The sequence below is a fragment of the Notamacropus eugenii genome, chromosome 2, assembly GCF_028372415.1.
Source record: "Notamacropus eugenii isolate mMacEug1 chromosome 2, mMacEug1.pri_v2, whole genome shotgun sequence".
Lineage (NCBI taxonomy): Eukaryota > Metazoa > Chordata > Mammalia > Diprotodontia > Macropodidae > Notamacropus > Notamacropus eugenii.
Window position 1 is genome coordinate 530,926,264 of NC_092873.1, and position 17,180 is coordinate 530,943,443.

Genomic DNA, 17,180 nt, shown 5'->3' on the forward strand with positions numbered 1-17,180 from the left:
CTGCAGCTTACTTTGGATGGTCCATTCACAGACAATCTATGATCTATAAAGGGAAGAAGAGAGGTGCAATACAAGCTCTAATGCCACGAAATGCATAGAAAATGCACAGCAGAGCAACCTAAAGGATCCAAGGTCAGGACAGTGAGTTTGGAATCTAGAGAAGAGTTAGTCTAACAAAGGCAGAGAGGCAATAGGACAACACCAAAGAAAAGGTTGGAGTCTAATTTCCTAAAAGCAGATGCATGAAGGGAAATAGTATGCAATACACTGGAACGTTGAATGAACAAAAGAATTTGGAGGGCTGAGAATCTTCAGTTAAGGAGTATGTTTTACATGGGGATGCTGGGGAGCCCCTTCAGGTCAGGGGCCGGCTGCATGGGGGACAGGCTGTGTGCACGAGGAGCTCTTCTGTGAAGGGCAGAGAGAGAAGCCAGATCAGCCTGAACCTGGACCTCCTTCTCCATCTTTCCAATGGACTCTTCTCTTTCCCTCACCAATCGTATCCAGTAAACGATCAACTCCTGGCAATTCCCCTGCTTAAAATCTCTCACATCAGTTCCTCTTCTGTACTGCTGCCAGTGAGGGAAGTTTGGAGAGAGGCAGAAGATCTGTGTTCAAATCCTGCCTAGGACCCTGGGCAAGTCACTTAACTTCTCTGAGCCTCAGTTTCCTCATCTGTAAGATGGGAATAATAGCACCTCCCTCCCAGGGTAATTGTGAGGACCAAATGAGATCAGACATGTAAAGTGCTTCACAAATCTTTAAGAGATGTACAAAACTAGCTGCTGTTATTATTGCAACTGTCTCCTTACGGGTCACCTTGTCCACTCTTTCCCCGCCACCTAGCCTTCAAACTTGGGTTAGAATAAGGTTTCTTAAGCAGAGAACTTGTGATAGTACCCTCTCCTCTGTTCAAAAATCCTAATCGCTCCCTGTTCTTTACAGCAAAGTTCAGGCTCTGCTGTGTCTAGCCTGTAAGGCATTTCACATTTGGCAACCCACTTATTTTTCCTGCTTTCATCCTACTGCTCCCTTCCATGAAGGGTATGCCAGAAAAGCCTCTGCTCAGACAGTTCCCTGTGGGAGGGGGCTGACCATCCCTGCCCCTCCCAACCTGCTGAATGCTCCCCTGCCTTTCAAAGGCCAACTCAAAGACCCCCTAGCCTCTCACTGGCAGAGAACACCTTCCTCCCCAGGATCTCCCTCAGTGTGTGGCATCCATCCTATAACGTTATAATTACCTGATCTGTTCTCCTGGTCACAGGTTGCTTGACAGACCTTGAGAAGATTCACAAAGCACAGCTGTCAGCCCACGACAGCTGGGCCCTCGATGTGGCATGGCAATCTTTTAAAACAGCCCTGCTCTGCAGTCCCACTCACCACAGCAGCTCTTCCTTCAAGATTCCAACAGCCACCCTTTCTCTGCCCCCTGAGCTGAGGCTCTTATCTCATTCTTCAATAAAGACACCGAGGGCATTCACTGAGAACTTCCCCTGTGCTGCCTGTGTGGCACAGGAAGAGGTGGGTTTTTCCTTCCTGTCTTCTTCACTCTCCATCTCTTATGCACTGGCTCCTTACTAAGGTGTGTTTTCTATTTTCACAACATCTCCTCTGTGTGTCTCCTCTGCTTTGACATGTCCTCCCTCCTGGTTCAGGCCCTGGCAACCTCACATGTGAACTACTGCAACAGCTGCTGGGGGTCTGGCTGCCTCAAATCTATCCTTTCTCCAGCTACCAAAGTGACTCGTCTAAAATTCAGGTCAGATCATGCCATACAGATCCCCTCTGATCAGCTCTAGTGTAGGCTCACTACTGCCAGCAGGACCAAAGAGAAAATGCTCTGTTTGCTATTCCAGCCCTTCACGGCCTCGCCCCGTGACCTGTCCATGTACTTGAGCATCCAGACACACTGGCCTGTGCGCTACTACCTACACACACACACAGACACACACAGACACACACAGACACACACACACACACTCTATCTCCCCACACTGTGCCTTAGCCCTGGCCATCCCTTCTACCTCCTGGCCTTTCTTTAACACTTTGCTCAGATTCCACCCTCCACAGAAACCTTTCCTACTTCCCTGTACAGCTAGTGCCTTGGGAGATTATCTTCCATTTATACTGTAGGTGTGTGTGTGTGTGTGTGTGTATGAGTGCATGTGTGTATCTTGTATGGACAGTGTTATTTTGTATAGGGTATCTACAATCAGAATGGGAAATCCTTGAGGGCAGTATCCTAAGCCCTTAGCATGATGCCAATCACACATAAACACTTAATAACAGATTTCTATTTTGTCATCTTATGAGACCATCTATTCCACAAGGGCAGGAATCTTCTATCTCCTTTGATACCCAGCAAAATAGACAAATAGCTGGTGTTTCTTGAATGAATTGCCCTGAGAAGAGTTACTAAAGATTTGAATAGAGGAAAAAGGACAGGGGGCTAGAAGGGAGGTTCCAGTGGGAAACAGAACAGAAAGGACAGACATAAAGAACATTGTGAAGGGAGAATTAACAGGACTTGAAAAGGAATTTCGATGTCTGAACAAAATCAAATCAAGCCAGAACAGAGTAGAGTGACTAAATTATGGTCAGCAATTTTAGTATTCAACCAAACAAAACAGTATCTAAATAAGATAATAGTTTAGCAACAATAAAATCACCTTCATGATGAGGCTAAATTTATAATCAGCCAAGAAAGAATTCAGGTAATTTGAATAGTGGGAAACAATTATTCTTGGATTTTCCAAACTGAAATTGTTCTACATTCACATAAATGTCATTAAACTATTATTGTTACTGCTTTCAGAGCATCCAGAAAAGAGCAGGCAGTGCTTAATAAACGTAAGTTTGTTGTTAATTAATAAATGATGAATTAAATGATGGGACTTCATAGGATCAAAGATTTCAAACTGGACACAGCCTCAGTTCAACACCTTAAACTTTAAAGACAGAAAAGAGACAGAAAAAATGTCTATGAACTGCCCCAAATCACAGAGGTTTTAAGTGGCAGCAGAGGCAGACACTCAATCCAGATGCCTTCTGTCTGTCTATATGCTTATATGTACGTGGATTATTTTGTTTTGCCAACCAGAAAATGGAGGGTTCGGTACCTTCCCCATGATCAGAGCAGGAACCCCAGGTTTCCTCAAGCTAACACCAGCCCTGTTTCCACGATACCACCCACTCTCCCATTCTCTATAAAAAAGCAATAAAAAGTAACAGCCTTCTGGCTTTACCTGACATTAAGCTTCTGAAGATTCTCCAGCTCGCCTATGGCACAAGGAAGGGATGTCAGCTGATTATCGTGCATCTAGAACAAGTCCACAGACTCAGTCTCAGACAAACAACATTTGTTCCTTCTTCCATCCCCCACAATGTCCCCCACCAATCCCTCTTCTCCCACTTTTCACCCTGAGTCCCTCAATCCCCTTGTCAACTTAGTAAATGAGGCTCTGTTGGTCAGAAATCATATGTGGAGGCTGAAGGCTCCTTGAAGTTGACCAAACCTCTGCAGCAAGGCCAGACAGGAGGAGGCTGCTGACCAAACCTCTGCAGCAAGGCCAGACAGGAGGAGGCTGCTGACCAAACCTCTGCAGCAAGGCCAGACAGGAGGAGGCTGCTGACCAAACCTCTGCAGCAAGGCCAGACAGGAGGAGGCTGCTGACCAAACCTCTGCAGCAAGGCCAGACAGGAGGAGGTCTGTTTCCAGCCTCAGTTCAGCTTCAAAGCAAAAGCGGAGATGAGAGGAGTGGACTTGCAATCTACAAACTTTCTCTTCTGGCAGAAGCAATGAGCTGATCAACTGCAAACATGGCAGAAAAGGAGAGGACACTCTTCTCTCAACTTCTCTTCTACTTTAACCACAGAATCACTGACTACCACAGTTTCTCATGCAAATCCCTACACATTTGTTCCAGATTTTCTTAAAATTTTCAGTGCTACAGAACAAATGTGCAAGGAAAAGAATGGGCTGATGATACTCTTACGGATTCAATGAGCTCAAAAATATGGTATCTCAAAATTTAAAACCTGATCTCAGAAAGAACAGTACAATTCAGTTAACTTTAATTTTAATTTAGGAGCAAAGCAAAAGTAAAAACATTCTTTTGTCACGTTGTAGAAATGGTCAGTTCTAAATGTCAAATGGATGTCGACGCCTAAAATATTATGCCGCATAAAAATAAATCCAGAACATACATATAGTAAGAAAAGCCATTACCTCTGAGGTTACTATATAATTAGAGTCTCTAAAAGGAAGTCTCTATCATGATGGCTGGATGCTCTAAAGAGGAGGAACAAGAACAAGTGTGACCAAGTAGAAGATGAGGCCAAGCTGCAGTTTGCATTCCTAAGGGAGTAGCCCTGTCCGTGAAGTTCCAGTGAGCTGGGAGGTTCAAGTCTGCTTAAAATACAGAACTTTAACCTCCCACTCCCTCCTTGCATTCTGCTGACAGGATATGGAGAACTCTTCCTTTCCAACTTCACTGTCAGGATCTAAGGAGCTCCACTTTCTCTCTACAGCATCAGATCATATTTCAATCAAGTACAGTCAATCAACTTACATCAAGTATCGTCAGTGCTGGAAGAAGCCTGAGGTCATCTGAAACTGACTGAAGTTTATTGTTGGATATGATGAGTTTAGTCAAATCTGTCTGCTCCCACCATCGTTCAGAAGAATTAAAGGAATGATTCTGGTTCGCTTCCTCCGGCAGATCCAAATTTATTCGCCACACTGTCTGAGGGACTATTTTCCCCCAAAACAAGAAGAAAAAAAAGTAACTACATTAATATATTCTCATTAATATTAAAGTTTATGAAAATGAAAATCACAGACTAATACAAAGTATCAACAAAAAAATTTTTCAAACCTGTGCTTATAACTAAATTTAAAAAAAAGGACTAGGAGTAAACAGGCAGTATTGTACAGTGGAGAAAACAACAGCGACAATGGATTTGAAGGCCCAGGGGCTGAGTTTTTAAATCCTCAGCACAGAGACTGGTTATTGTGCGAGCGTGAGCTCTGTCATCTCCCCTTTCTGGTAAGTACTGATTTACTACCACTGACATATAAACTGGGGAAGGTTGGCCTAGATGAGCTTGGGTCATCCTTTCTAGCTCTCCATGTGATTCTGTGCCTCTAAAAAAGAAACTAGCAAAAAACAATTGTTTCTCTTCTAGCAAAAATCAGTTTTATTTTAAACAGTCTTGTTGAACTCTATTATACATTCAAAGAACAATTAATTTCAGTACTACACAAATTGTTTACAATAAAATGAGAAGAAGGCACCCATCCATCTCTTTCTACAATACAAATATGGTTTTGCAACCTAAGCCAGGAAGAAACAAAACAGAAACAAATTGTGCCTAATGAAAAGAGAGGTGAATATCTTAAAGTAAAATACAAGTAAGCTACAACACATATGAGAAAGATTATATACCATGACCAGGATGGGTTCATGCCAGGAATATAGAATTAACTCAACAAGGAAGACTATAAATATATAATTCAGCAACTAATATAAATAATAAAAGCCATATGATTACATCAGTAGATGCTGAAAAAGTGTTTTGACAAAATCCAACACTCCTTCTGACATTAAACACTCCAGAAATCATAAGAAGTGGACCATTTCTTTAAAACAGCATTTCTCTAAATCCAAGAGTAAACATTATGAGTAATGGAGAAAAATTAGAGACTTTTTCAACAAGATGAAGGGTAAAACAAGGATTCCTTTATCACCAAAATTATTTGCCACAGTGGCCAAAATACTAGCTATATTGGTGATTGTCCTCCGTGCTCGTAGAGGACCAAAATGATAGTTCTGTGTCAGGGTCAAGGCACAGCTCTGACTGTGGCTGATAAAACAAAAAGGAGTTTGGGAAACTCTCCCACAGGTTGGGCACCAAAGTCCCTATGAATGTTGAGAGTGGAGATGCCTCTAAATTTGTGCATCTCAAGTTTCGTGGAGCACAGCGCCTTCTTTGAGGAGGGCATGCCATGCAGGACAGTCCTGTGCATGTCTCTCATGTGATGTAATCAATTCCAAAGTTCTTCAGAGATCTTGAGAGTGTCCTTGGGTCGCTTCTTCTGACCACCATGTGATCGCCTGCCCCATGTGAGTTCTCCATAAAATAGGCTTTTTCGCAAGCATATATTTTGCATTCGAACAACATGGACAGCCCGTTGGAGTTGCCCTCTCTGAAGTATATCTTGACTACTTGGCAGTTCAGCTCGAGCAAGGACATCAGTGTCCGGTATCTTATCCTGCCAAGTGATCTTCAGAAGCTTCCTAAGACATAATGGAAGCTATTCTGTTTCCTGGCATGGTGCTGGGAGGATGTCCAGGTTTCACAGGTACACAACAAGAAGATCAGCAGAACAGCTCTGAAGATCTTCAGTTTGGCAGATGGTCTAATACCTCTTCTTTCCCACACTTTCCTTCAGAGCCTCCCAAATACTGAGCTAGCTCTGGCAATGCATGCACCAGTCTCATCACTGATGTGGCCACCTCTGGAAAGTATACTGCCAAGTGAACTTATCCACGGTATTCAAAACTCTTCCAGTTGCTGTAACTGATGGTTCCACATATGGATGGTGTGGTGATGGCTGGTAAGGACCTGTGTTTTCTTGGTGTTAAATGTCAGGCCAAAATGAGCACAAGCAGCAGAGGACTAATTCATAATTTGTTGCATCTCGTACTCGGGCTGCACTGAGTGCACACCACACATGCAGACAAAATTTCATGCACCAATTCTCCCTCCACTTAGTCTTGGCTTGAGAAAACCAGTATACAGTGCTTTGAAAATCTTAAAGTGCTATACAAATTCTAGTACATTATTAATATATTTGATAACATTATTAACATGTAATCTAAGATATAAAACTTTCATATTGTTATTATCAAAATTATTATTGTTGACCTACAAACGGCACTAGGCATTTTGCCAACAGTCTCTTACTTAGGACTCAGGACTTAGAAATCTGTCCTGTCAAAAAGCAAGCACATACTGACTCTACACCAACCCCTACCATCCTGAGATAACACATAGAAACTGAAGCAGAATGAGTTCAGTTAGTCGCTAGTTACTTACCGATCTGAAAACTCAGGCTCAATCTCTTCTTTTTCCTGTTTGAGACAGAATTAACTGACCCTGCCTTCTGATCCTAAATGCCTCCGACTCCAACTCTTTGAGGTTGGAGCATATACCCAGTATGTTGCCAAACATGGTCATTTCTATCTTAACATTTCACATAGCCTTCAACCTGGGATGGGGCCCTCAACAACCTCACTAAAATCAACTGATCAGTAACCAATCAATAAGTGCCTACTATGAACCAGGCATCTTAGGATACAAAAAGAGGCAAAACACAATTCCTCCCCTCAGGGAGCTCACAATCTAATTGGGGAGACAACATGCAAGCAAATATAGACAAAGCAAGTGAAATATAAGATAAATGTGAAATAAGGAGAAGAGTCTGACAAGTACTCGAATTAAGAGGGCTTTAGGGAAGACTTCTGTAGGTGGTAGGATTGTAGCTGAGACTTAAGGGAAGCCAAAGAGGTCAATAGTCAGAGAAGAGGAAGGAGAACATACCAGGCTTGATGCCCAGAGCCAAAAGATGGAATTGTCTTCTTTATGGAACAGCCAGGTCGTGCCAACAGATCAAAGAGTATATGAAGAAGACAGAAGAAGATAGGAAAGATAGTAGGGGGCAGGTTAGGAAGGGTTCAGAATGCCAAGGAGCCACTGGAGTTTGAGTGGGGAATCACATTATTGGATCTGTGTTTTAGGAAAATCACTTTAGTGGTGGAGGATGGACTAGAGTGGAGAGAGTCTGAGGCAGGCAGACCCCACCCCCACTGTTACTGCAATAGTTCAGGAGTGAGATAATGAGGGCCTACACCAGGGTAGAGGCAATGTCAGAAGGGAGAAGGGGGCATACTAGAAAGGCAAAATTGGCAAGCCTGGCAACAGCTTGGATGTGGAGATGAGAGTGAAGGATCCAGGATGACTTTTAGGTTGCAAGCCTGAGGGACTGGGAGGACAATGCTACTCTCTACAGTAACAGAGAAGCAAAGAGTGGAAGAGGGCTTAGGGGGAAAGATAATGAGTTCTGGTTTGGACATGCTGAATATGTCTACCAAACAAGTTCATGTCCAAAAGAACAAGCCTAGAGGTCAGCAGAGAGAATGGAGCGGGAAATGTGGATAAGAGAAGCATCAGCATAGAGATGGTCACTAAACCCATAGCAGTTGATGCGATCACCAAATGAAACAGCATAGAGCAGGGCTTCTTAAACTTTTTCCATTCCGCAAGCCCTTTTCGAGTTTCTGCATTAGTTCACTGGCACTGCGGGGCCTGAGAGCATGCACAATGCAAAGAGTTTGCACATTGCGTTTAGATCCAAGGCTGCAGTGAAGCTGCACAATGCAACACGGGCAAGGGCTGCCAGAAACACCTCAGAGTCATTGCATATTTGATTTTGAATTTTCAGTCTTTATACACTCAAAAACCTTTTACTGCTGCCAAAATTTTTTTGACCCCATATGGGGTCTCAACTCACAGTTTAAGAAGTGCTGGGGGGAGAAGAGAAGAAGACCCAGGACAGAGCCCTAAGGGGCACCTACAGTTAGAGGGCATGATCTGGGAAGAGGAGACAGAAAGAGAAGGACCAGTCAGGTAGGAGGAAAACCCTGGGAGAGTAGCACCCCAAAAATCTAGAAGGGAAGAGTGATCAACAGTGTCATAGGCAGCAGAAAAATTGAGGAGAATGAGGACTGAAAAGGCCAATGGAGTTGGAGTAACTTTGGAGAGAGCAGTTTGGGTGGAACAGCAAGGTCAGAAGCCAGACTGCAAGGGGTCAAGAGGATGAAAGAAGAGAAAGTGGAGGCACCACTGTAGACAGCCTTTTGACGTTGAGCTACAGAAGGCAGAAGAGATATAGGATGACAATTAGCAGGGATGGAAGGAGAGAAGTGAGGGTTATTTCAGGATAGGGGAAACATGGGCATGTTTGTAGGCAGTGGGAAATGAGCCAGTACAGAGGGAAAGACTGAATATAAGTGAAAGAATGGGGGAGACAGAGAGGGAACAGTCTGTTGAAAAAGATGGATGCAACAGGCTCACTTGTGCAGGAAGAGGGGTTAGCCTTGGTAAGGAATAAGGCCATCTCATCAAGTGAGACAGGTGAAGGAGGAGACAGTGGCAGAAGGAATCCAGTGATAGGAGAGAAGGAAGCCAGAAGGAGAGGAAGGTCACAATGAACAGCCTTACTCTTTTTTCCATAAAATATGAGTCAAGTTTCTCAGCTGAGAGTGGGAAGTCTGAGGAGGGATCAGAATTGTATTAAAATTATATCTTATTCTGGTCTCCCTGACCACCCCTTCCCCTTCTAATTAGTACAGGAAGTTTTAGCAGGAAATTCAATTACAAAAGGGAACCTGGAAGTCACATAAAAACCATCCCAAAGACAGTTTACAGAGCATAATTTACAAATTGTATCCTATGTTAACCACAATTTACATCCTGATAATATGTGCCATCAGAGGAAAACACCTAAGGGCTACTTGTTAAAGTTCTGGTCCTAGGAGAGGTAGAAGTCCTAGGAGAGGAAGATCTTCACAGGTCCAGAACTGCAGAACACTCAAAAGAGGCTGATAACTTTGGGATGAAGACTTTGAAATTTTGCTATAACTTTGAGATGATTTGGATCTATTCATGAACTAATTCCCAGGTGACACAGATAGTCTGCTGTTTCCCCCCAAAAGACTATAAAAATGAGACCTCCTACCCTCTTCCACCTTCAACGGGTCCACACGGCTGCACACTCCCAACTCTAATGCATGGTTATGTGAGTGGCCCTCTCTGCCTCTCCCCCTCCCCATTCCATTCCCCTCCTTGCTTTCCTTCACCATGTTCAATTGTGGTCTTTCCTGGCGAGTATCAAAAGAACTGGGCATGCCTGCCCCGTTTCATAATTTCCTTATCAATACAAGGTTTGGAAAAGCCGCTGTGCAGAGTAGAAAAGTGAGTTGATGAGGTATGTATAATAGGATTGTCTCATTGAGGTAATGGAACACAAATCTGGAGTGGCCCCAGTCAGAGCAGTTGTGTGACTTTTTAGGAAGACAGGGTAGAGTTGAGTTGACTCACCAAGGAGTCAAGATGGGGAGGGGAGAATGGTTAGTGTTAGGGAGATGGCCTGGGAGAGAATTGAGGAGTCAAGGGATTAGAAGTCAGTGCAGAGTAAAAGCAAGGTTATGTGAGGGATGGCAGAGAGAAGTGAAAAAACAAAAGATGGTCAGATAAGGGAATTTCAGAATTCTTGACCATGGAGGTGGCATATATGTGGTCGACTGCAAGATCCCAGGTATGACCATCTTTGTGTGTGGCTGAGGTGGGGGAAGGGAGGAGGGTCTCAGAAGTTGAATGGTTAGGGTATCTGAGGGAGCAGCAAGGTGTATGCTGACCTCCCTTGATAGGAGTACAGGAGATGGGATAAGAGAGAACATTTTAAGTCAGGCATCAAGCTCACTGAAGAGGAGAGTGACCTGGGGGTCTGTAGATAACAGCTCCCCAAAGTCTCCCTAATTCCAATCACATCCAACACAGGATCCCTATTATCTCTAGGCCCACATGGCATTTCAATCTCTTCAGAACCTAACCCCTTCCCCTTTCAGAACGTCTCCAATATCATTCCTTTCCAATCGCTGGTTTATGGCAGCACCTACTACATGCCTGGCACTGCCAATCACCAAGGTAGAGAGAGGCAAGAATGCGGACTGTGGTGGGTGGGCCCGGGACGAGTGAGCGCCAGGCAGTGATGCCAGAGACCTGGGCCAACACCTGGAGGAGTGACTGGCACGAAGATCGATGGGGTTTTTAAATTCGTTGTTTTTAGGAGACTTCCAAATCAAGAAAAGAGGCATTTCACTGGCATTTACTGTGTGCTAACAAGGCAAAAGTGTGGTGGGGCTGGGGACAGGAGAGCACGGGGGCATGGAGGAGGCACGGGGGGCACAGAAGGGCACGGAGGGGGGTGGAGGAGGCAGGGGGGCACGGAGGAGCATGGAGAAAGCACGAGGGGCACGGAGGAGGCACGGGGGGCACGGAGGAGCATGGAGAAGGCACGAGGGGCACGGGGGGCACGGAGGAGCATGGAGGAGGCACGAGGGGGACGGGGGGGGCACAGAAGGGCACGGAGGGGGGTGGAGGAGGCAGGGGGGCACGGAGGAGCATGGAGAAGGCACGAGGGGGACGGGGACACAGAGGGGCAAGGAGGCACGGGGGGCACGGAGGAGGCACGGAGGAGCATGGAGGAGGCACGAGGGGCACGGGGGCACAGAAGGGCACGGAGGGGAGTGGAGGAGGCAGGGGGGCACGGAGGAGCATGGAGAAGGCACGAGGGGCACGGGGGGCACGGAGGGGCACGGAGGAGCATGGAGGAGGCACGAGGGGCACGGGGGCACAGAAGGGCACGGAGGGGAGTGGAGGAGGCAGGGGGGCACGGAGGAGCATGGAGAAGGCACGAGGGGCACGGGAGGCACGGGGGGCACGGAGGAGGCACGGGGGGCACCGAGGGCTGCCCAAGCTGGTTCTGAGGAGCCATGCGTACCAAGCCCTGCAGCCCGGTCCTGGAGACCGTTCTGCGAAGGAGGCGACACGCCCACTTTTCCCAGGACCCGGGAAAGCTCCTCCGGACACCCAGTGTCGCGGCCCCCCGCGCCTCCTCGCCGAGCAGCCCTCCGCCCTCAGGCCTCACACCTGCGCAGTCAGGCCGCGGGGCCCTCCCGGGTACACGCCCCACCGTAAGTCTCCGGGTCACCCCGCCCTTTCCGGCCGGACCGCCGCCCGAGGGCCTGGGCAGGCCCGCCCGCGGTGGTGGGGGGGAGACCCCAGCTCTCACCCTCGCTCAGCTCCCGGCCCGACAGGTTGAGCTGGCCGCTCTTCCGCGCCGCCTTCAGCAGGCCCTGCGGGACTGCGGCGCCGCCGTCGCCCCTCTCGTGGCGAAAGCCCGCCCGGAGGTCCCGGCCCTGGGCCGCTCCCGGCCTCTTGGGCCGCGACATGTCGGAGCTCCCGCCTTGCTCCCCGATCGCCCCGCCCCACTCCCCGATCGCCCCGCCCATCCAGCGACGCACAACGTCGCGCCGCCCCATCTGCGCAGTGACGTAAAAACGAAGTGCCGAGTCCCGCTCCGATCGCGCGCCACGGCCCCAAGCCACCGTCCCGCCAGTCTTGTGACGTAGGAAGCAGCGCGCCCCGCCCCGGCCAGCCGCGCTCGAGGGGAGGGGGAGTCACGTGGGGCCGACCCCGGTCGCGGTGTGCGCGGTGACGTGTAGGCCGGCGCGCCTATGACGTTGCTAGCGGCGTCTAGTGCCCGAGGGAGGGAGGCAGGAAGGAGGATCCTGGAGAGGCGCCGGGGCTGATTGCGTGTTCCTCAGAGCCAGCGTCCTCCTCAGGTAAGCGGGCGTCGAGGCCCGGACCAGGCCCCCTCAGCGCCTGCCGCGGGTCGGGGACCGGGGTTGTGGGCGGACGAGGGGTGTCCGGGCGCGCCGGGGGCCGGGGAAGGAGAGCAGACAGCTGGGGCGGCCCGTTGGCCGGGAAGGCCCCGCGAGAGCGCAGGCCGCAGGCCTCTCCGAGGGGCCGCCTGGGCCTGCACCGTGTGGGCCCCGGGGACGGACCGCCCGCTGCTGGGGGGCCCCCGGAACCCCAACGGGCTCGTGGGCGTCCGGAGCAAAGACCGGACTCGGGGCGGGAAGACCGAGGCCCGAAGGCCCGTGCGAATCGGGCGGGGCCCGGCCGGGAGCTCGCCTGGGAGCACCCCCCCGTCCTCCCCCGGCTCTGGCCGATGCCCCCGGGCCCCTGCGGCCCGCGCGGGCCGAGACTAAGGCGGGGCCGCTCGGGGCGGTTGGGCGCGCTCCCGAGGGGAGGCCCCGAGCTCCGGCCTGCTCCCTTGCCGACCGCTATGGGCCTCGTGGGGGGAGGAGGGTGGCCTCTGCCCACGCCCCGCCTTGGACCTGCCGCCTTGCCGCTGCACCCCCTCAGCCGTTGGCCGTCCGGCCCGCTTGTTAGGGGGCACCGTGATAGGTGTAGGCCCTCCTGGGGCTGACTTCCTGTTCTTCCTCATTTTAAATCAGTCCGTCCCTGCTGTCTGCCAGCCCCCTCTGCCCCCCCTGGGGGCACCAAAAGCCAAGTCCCGCCCCCCGGGAGCTTCGCTGGAGAAGGCCGGGGAGGTCAGGAAGGGGCTGAGAGGAGGGGGAGCTTGTAGAGACGGACAGACGGAGGCGGGTAGGAGGGGACTGACCTGGCTGGACATCTCCGGGTCTTCTGATCGCAATGTGCGCTTGTTTTCGCTACTTACCCAGGAACGTGATCGGAGCTGTAGCTTCCCGTTCCCTTTCAGAAAGAACTGCGAACACTCGCGTACAAACACAGCCAGAGCTCTCCCTCAGCTTGTCACCCGTTGAAATGTTAACTCCGAAAAAAAGGACCATTATTAGCCTCGTATGCTTTAACGTACCACATTTCCTTTACCTAATTCACTTCTAATTCTTAATGTACAAAAGGGGTTTGTGGCGGTTTCTAGATAGCATGAGGAGTTAACGTTTTCATTATTGATGTTAACTGACTGTAGTACTGAAAAAGCGGTCCGATTTGTAGAAAAAGAAAAAACATCAAGCAATAGTCTTTTTCAGAAGTATTAGAGTAATTATTTCTGCTCGTTCATTCATCTCTTCTCCCCCGTATTTCTCCCTCTAAAAATTATTGCATACTTAGATACACATGCATCACACTGTACTGCTTCAGTAGGTCTTGGTTAGCTTTTTGTCTGGAATCCCCTCCGAGTTCCTGCAAGGAGGCAGAAAAGTAGTGGCAGGGAGCATTGGCTGAGTCTGAGGGCCTGGGTTCAACTCCTGCCTCTGACTTTGGACAAATCACTTCTGAGTCTCGGTCTCATCCTGTGTACAAGTTGAACAAGATGGTCCCTGAGGTCCCTGCCAACTCTACATCTTTGCTCCTGCCACTGACACCCTGGCTGTGGGACCTCTGCATAAGGCGCTGAATGGCTCCCTACTCCAGGCAGCCTTCTCAGGCTCTTAAGTGGCAAAGGGATTCACCTACATTGTTAGAGAAGCAGTGAAGATTCTTGTCTGTACCAGTGAAATCCCTAAGCTTGGCACCTCCGCATGGTGCCTCACACCTTTGTAGGCATTTTTTAAAATGCTTGCTGATTGATGGCAGAAAATGGAAAATGTGGACTGATGGTTCTAAGTTTTTACTGGTTGTACTTTTTAAAGTAATGTTTTACCAGAATAATGGGTTGGGAATCAGGTATGCAGAGATCATTCGGCTAAATTAATAATAGAAAAACTACCACAATTTTTATGAGTTGATGGAAGTTTTTACAGCCAGTCAGCTTGCAGCTTTATTTAGTGAAACAGGTACACTGACAGCAGTTATCTCAGTGTCAGAGTGCTGTCAGTTTGCAGTCTTTTTTTAAATTATTATTCCAAATTTTGTTTAAAAGACTTCAACACAGTTGTAAATTTCATCATTATGTTCCTTCTGTGCCTTAACAGTTACTTGGCAAAATGATGATGATGATGATGATGATGATGATGATGATGATAATCATCTTGGTCTGACTTTTTTTTTTTTTAATGAAACTGAACTTAGGACAAAAAACTATCTCTGCCCAGCCTTATGTGAACTTTTTTTTCCAACTTTGCATACAATCTTCCTAGCACTGCGGTGTCAAACTCAAATAGGAAGGGGAGGGGGAGACAGGACAAAAGTTCTCCTGCTTTTTAAAATGTACTGTGCGTTTTGTTGTATTTATATTTCTTTTGTTAAATATTTCCCAAGTAACATCTTACTGTTTGGGGCTTCACTCTGGGAGTGTTGAAGCGGGACTGTGCGTTCGACACATTTCCTGGACCTCTCTTTTTTCTAACAACTAATAATGGAGGGAAGCACACGTGGATGTGGCATCTTGGTGCGTCATTAGTTGTTTAAAGGCATCTTTTCAATATAGACATTGTAGTTTCTGTTAACATTTAAAACCAAAACAGGTTTAAAATCCGTCATTAATAACAAAATTTCGAAACATTAATATTTGTGGGGAATAGAGACTTCACAGATTTCTTCAGCAATCACATTCGAATGTTTTGATTTTTGTGCTTTTGTTTTCTTTCTGCCAATAAATTAAAATTACTGTTCCATTTCACCATAGAAAAAATGTCAGAAGCATTCTAGATACAGCTCTTAACTGTAACACGTTAAAATGTAACTGTATTTGTCAGTAACCACATTTGGAGACATTTGTTAAAATAGTTTTACTGCTAACAACATTGTTAATATTTCCATTTAAAAAAAAGAAAAACCCTTTAATCCCCCTTGAACTAGTTTCCCACCCAAGCATATGCCATTGTTTCCAAAGTCTGGAGGACAAACTTGATTTGACTTGGAGGAGGAGGCAGTAAACACGAAAACTGGCATCATAACGTGAAATATTTCTTTACCTTTCTCAATTAACTTTTAAAAAGTAAATCATTTGGCACATTTTAACATTTTTTTGTAATAATGATCAGATATAATTCCCATCTTGATGAGGGTTGTTAATTTGTGTTTAATGATACATAATTATAATACATACGTATATAACATTAAAAGTTTTGTTTCACGTTCACATATACTTTTTAGGCTAAGGACTGGACTTGCTGTTTCCTTGGTATAGGAAGCTTCCAGATAAGGGCGTCTCTACCAAAGAAGACCCTCTCTTTCATTTTTCCATCATAACCAGTCTTGAGAGAGCTGCCTGGAGGATAGGTTAAATGATTTGCCTAGGGTCACCCAGTCTGTGGAAGCCAGGCCTTCCTCACTCCTGGGCTTTCTAATTGTGACATCCTGCCTCACTACTTAGTTTTAATTTTTGGCATGGTTTATAAATATTGTAGACAACCAACCCACCTAAACAAATTAAGATCATAAAGAGACCCTGATGAAAAAAAAAGTTTGAGAATCTTTGCTTTAAATGAACCCGAACTGAAAATGAAACCATGAAGAGAACAAATTTTTTTGTGTGTTTTCTTTTTCAAAAGTTATATTCGTAGCTGGGTCCCCAGTTTCTCATTTTACAAAAAAAGTTGTTCAGTAAAAATTCAGATTAAATCCCTCTTTTTTTTTTTGGTCTGTACAGATAATCTGCCTTTAAAAAAGCATCTGTTTAACTCCCTAAGTGTCTTATTTGTATCGTAGCAACAAGTATTGACACATTCTTACTTGCAGCCTCAAGGGGAGACTGTAGAGCTGCTACTTCTTCTATAGTTTTTCCCTGAAACACGCCCTTGCCAACAAAGCCAAATTCTTTTCTGTGGCCTTGTAAGAATACTAGTCCGCTTGTTGCATTTATACTTTTTCAGTTGATAAACAAGTCGGCTGCTCTGCAAGACTGTAGTTGTCCCTCAGACATTTCAGATGTTCTTCCAGGTCTGCTTAAGAGGCTCTATCCAAACTCTTTCCACCATAAAAAAGATGCGGTGGGGAAAAATCCCATCAGCCTTGGCATTTTCTGTTATCTGCTGCCCACTAATTCTTTTCCACTTGACTGAAGATGAAAAATAGAACTTAATAAAATGAAAATTATTTGAAGGTGAAAACAAGCTTTTGGTTAGAGAATCAAAAGTTTGTTGGGGTATTGTCCAGTTGAAAAAGAGTTGTTGGGGCAGCAAGGAAATTTAGTCTAGACATTTATTAAACACCCCATTACAACCATGGGGGCACTGTGCCAATGCAAAACCAAACTTACTTCGTGTTGAACACACGCAGGAACATATAACTAAGTACAAAGTGCACACAGGACATGAATATTTGGGCAATTTAATTGAAGGGATCAAGTTTTCAGGAACAGCGTCTTGGAGGAGATGGTCTTTTGAGAGTACCCAGAGATCTCTACCATTAGAATTTTGTGGGAGCATTTTAGGCAAGTGCCCTGAGGTGGGAGATAGAATGTCCTGCCTCAAGGAGAAAAAGTAGACTAGATTGGCCCCCCTGGGCAGCCCTGAAGGTGAAGGATGTGAGGTTGGGGCCACCTAGTGAAAAATTTATCTTTGAGGAAGCGGAGCCACACTCACCCCCCTACCCCCAGGAGTAATGGACCAGGCCTGGAC

General features: G+C 46.9%; 2 protein-coding genes across 7 annotated transcripts in view; one reads left to right on the forward strand and one right to left on the reverse strand.

The window, feature by feature from the left end:
* Nucleotides 1-12,116, reverse strand: part of LRRC40 (leucine rich repeat containing 40) — a 48,705-nt gene extending 36,589 nt beyond the window's left edge. Inside the window, exons 1-3 of the mRNA XM_072649826.1 lie at nucleotides 11,918-12,116; nucleotides 4,572-4,753; nucleotides 3,246-3,319 (exon numbers count right to left, since the gene is read on the reverse strand). Of these exons, the coding sequence (XP_072505927.1) occupies nucleotides 3,246-3,319; nucleotides 4,572-4,753; nucleotides 11,918-12,077 (416 nt within the window). The 5' untranslated portion in view covers nucleotides 12,078-12,116. The remainder of the gene's footprint in view (nucleotides 1-3,245; nucleotides 3,320-4,571; nucleotides 4,754-11,917) is intronic.
* Nucleotides 12,117-12,335: 219 nt separating this feature from the next.
* SRSF11 (serine and arginine rich splicing factor 11) overlaps nucleotides 12,336-17,180 on the forward strand; it is a 36,965-nt gene continuing 32,120 nt past the window's right edge. For 3 of the 6 annotated variants that reach the window (XM_072649830.1, XM_072649834.1, XM_072649831.1), the window contains exon 1: nucleotides 12,336-12,470. The gene's annotated coding sequence lies outside the window, so the exon portion shown is untranslated. The remainder of the gene's footprint in view (nucleotides 12,471-17,180) is intronic. The other 3 variants (XM_072649833.1, XM_072649832.1, XM_072649836.1) reach the window with 3 other exon arrangements.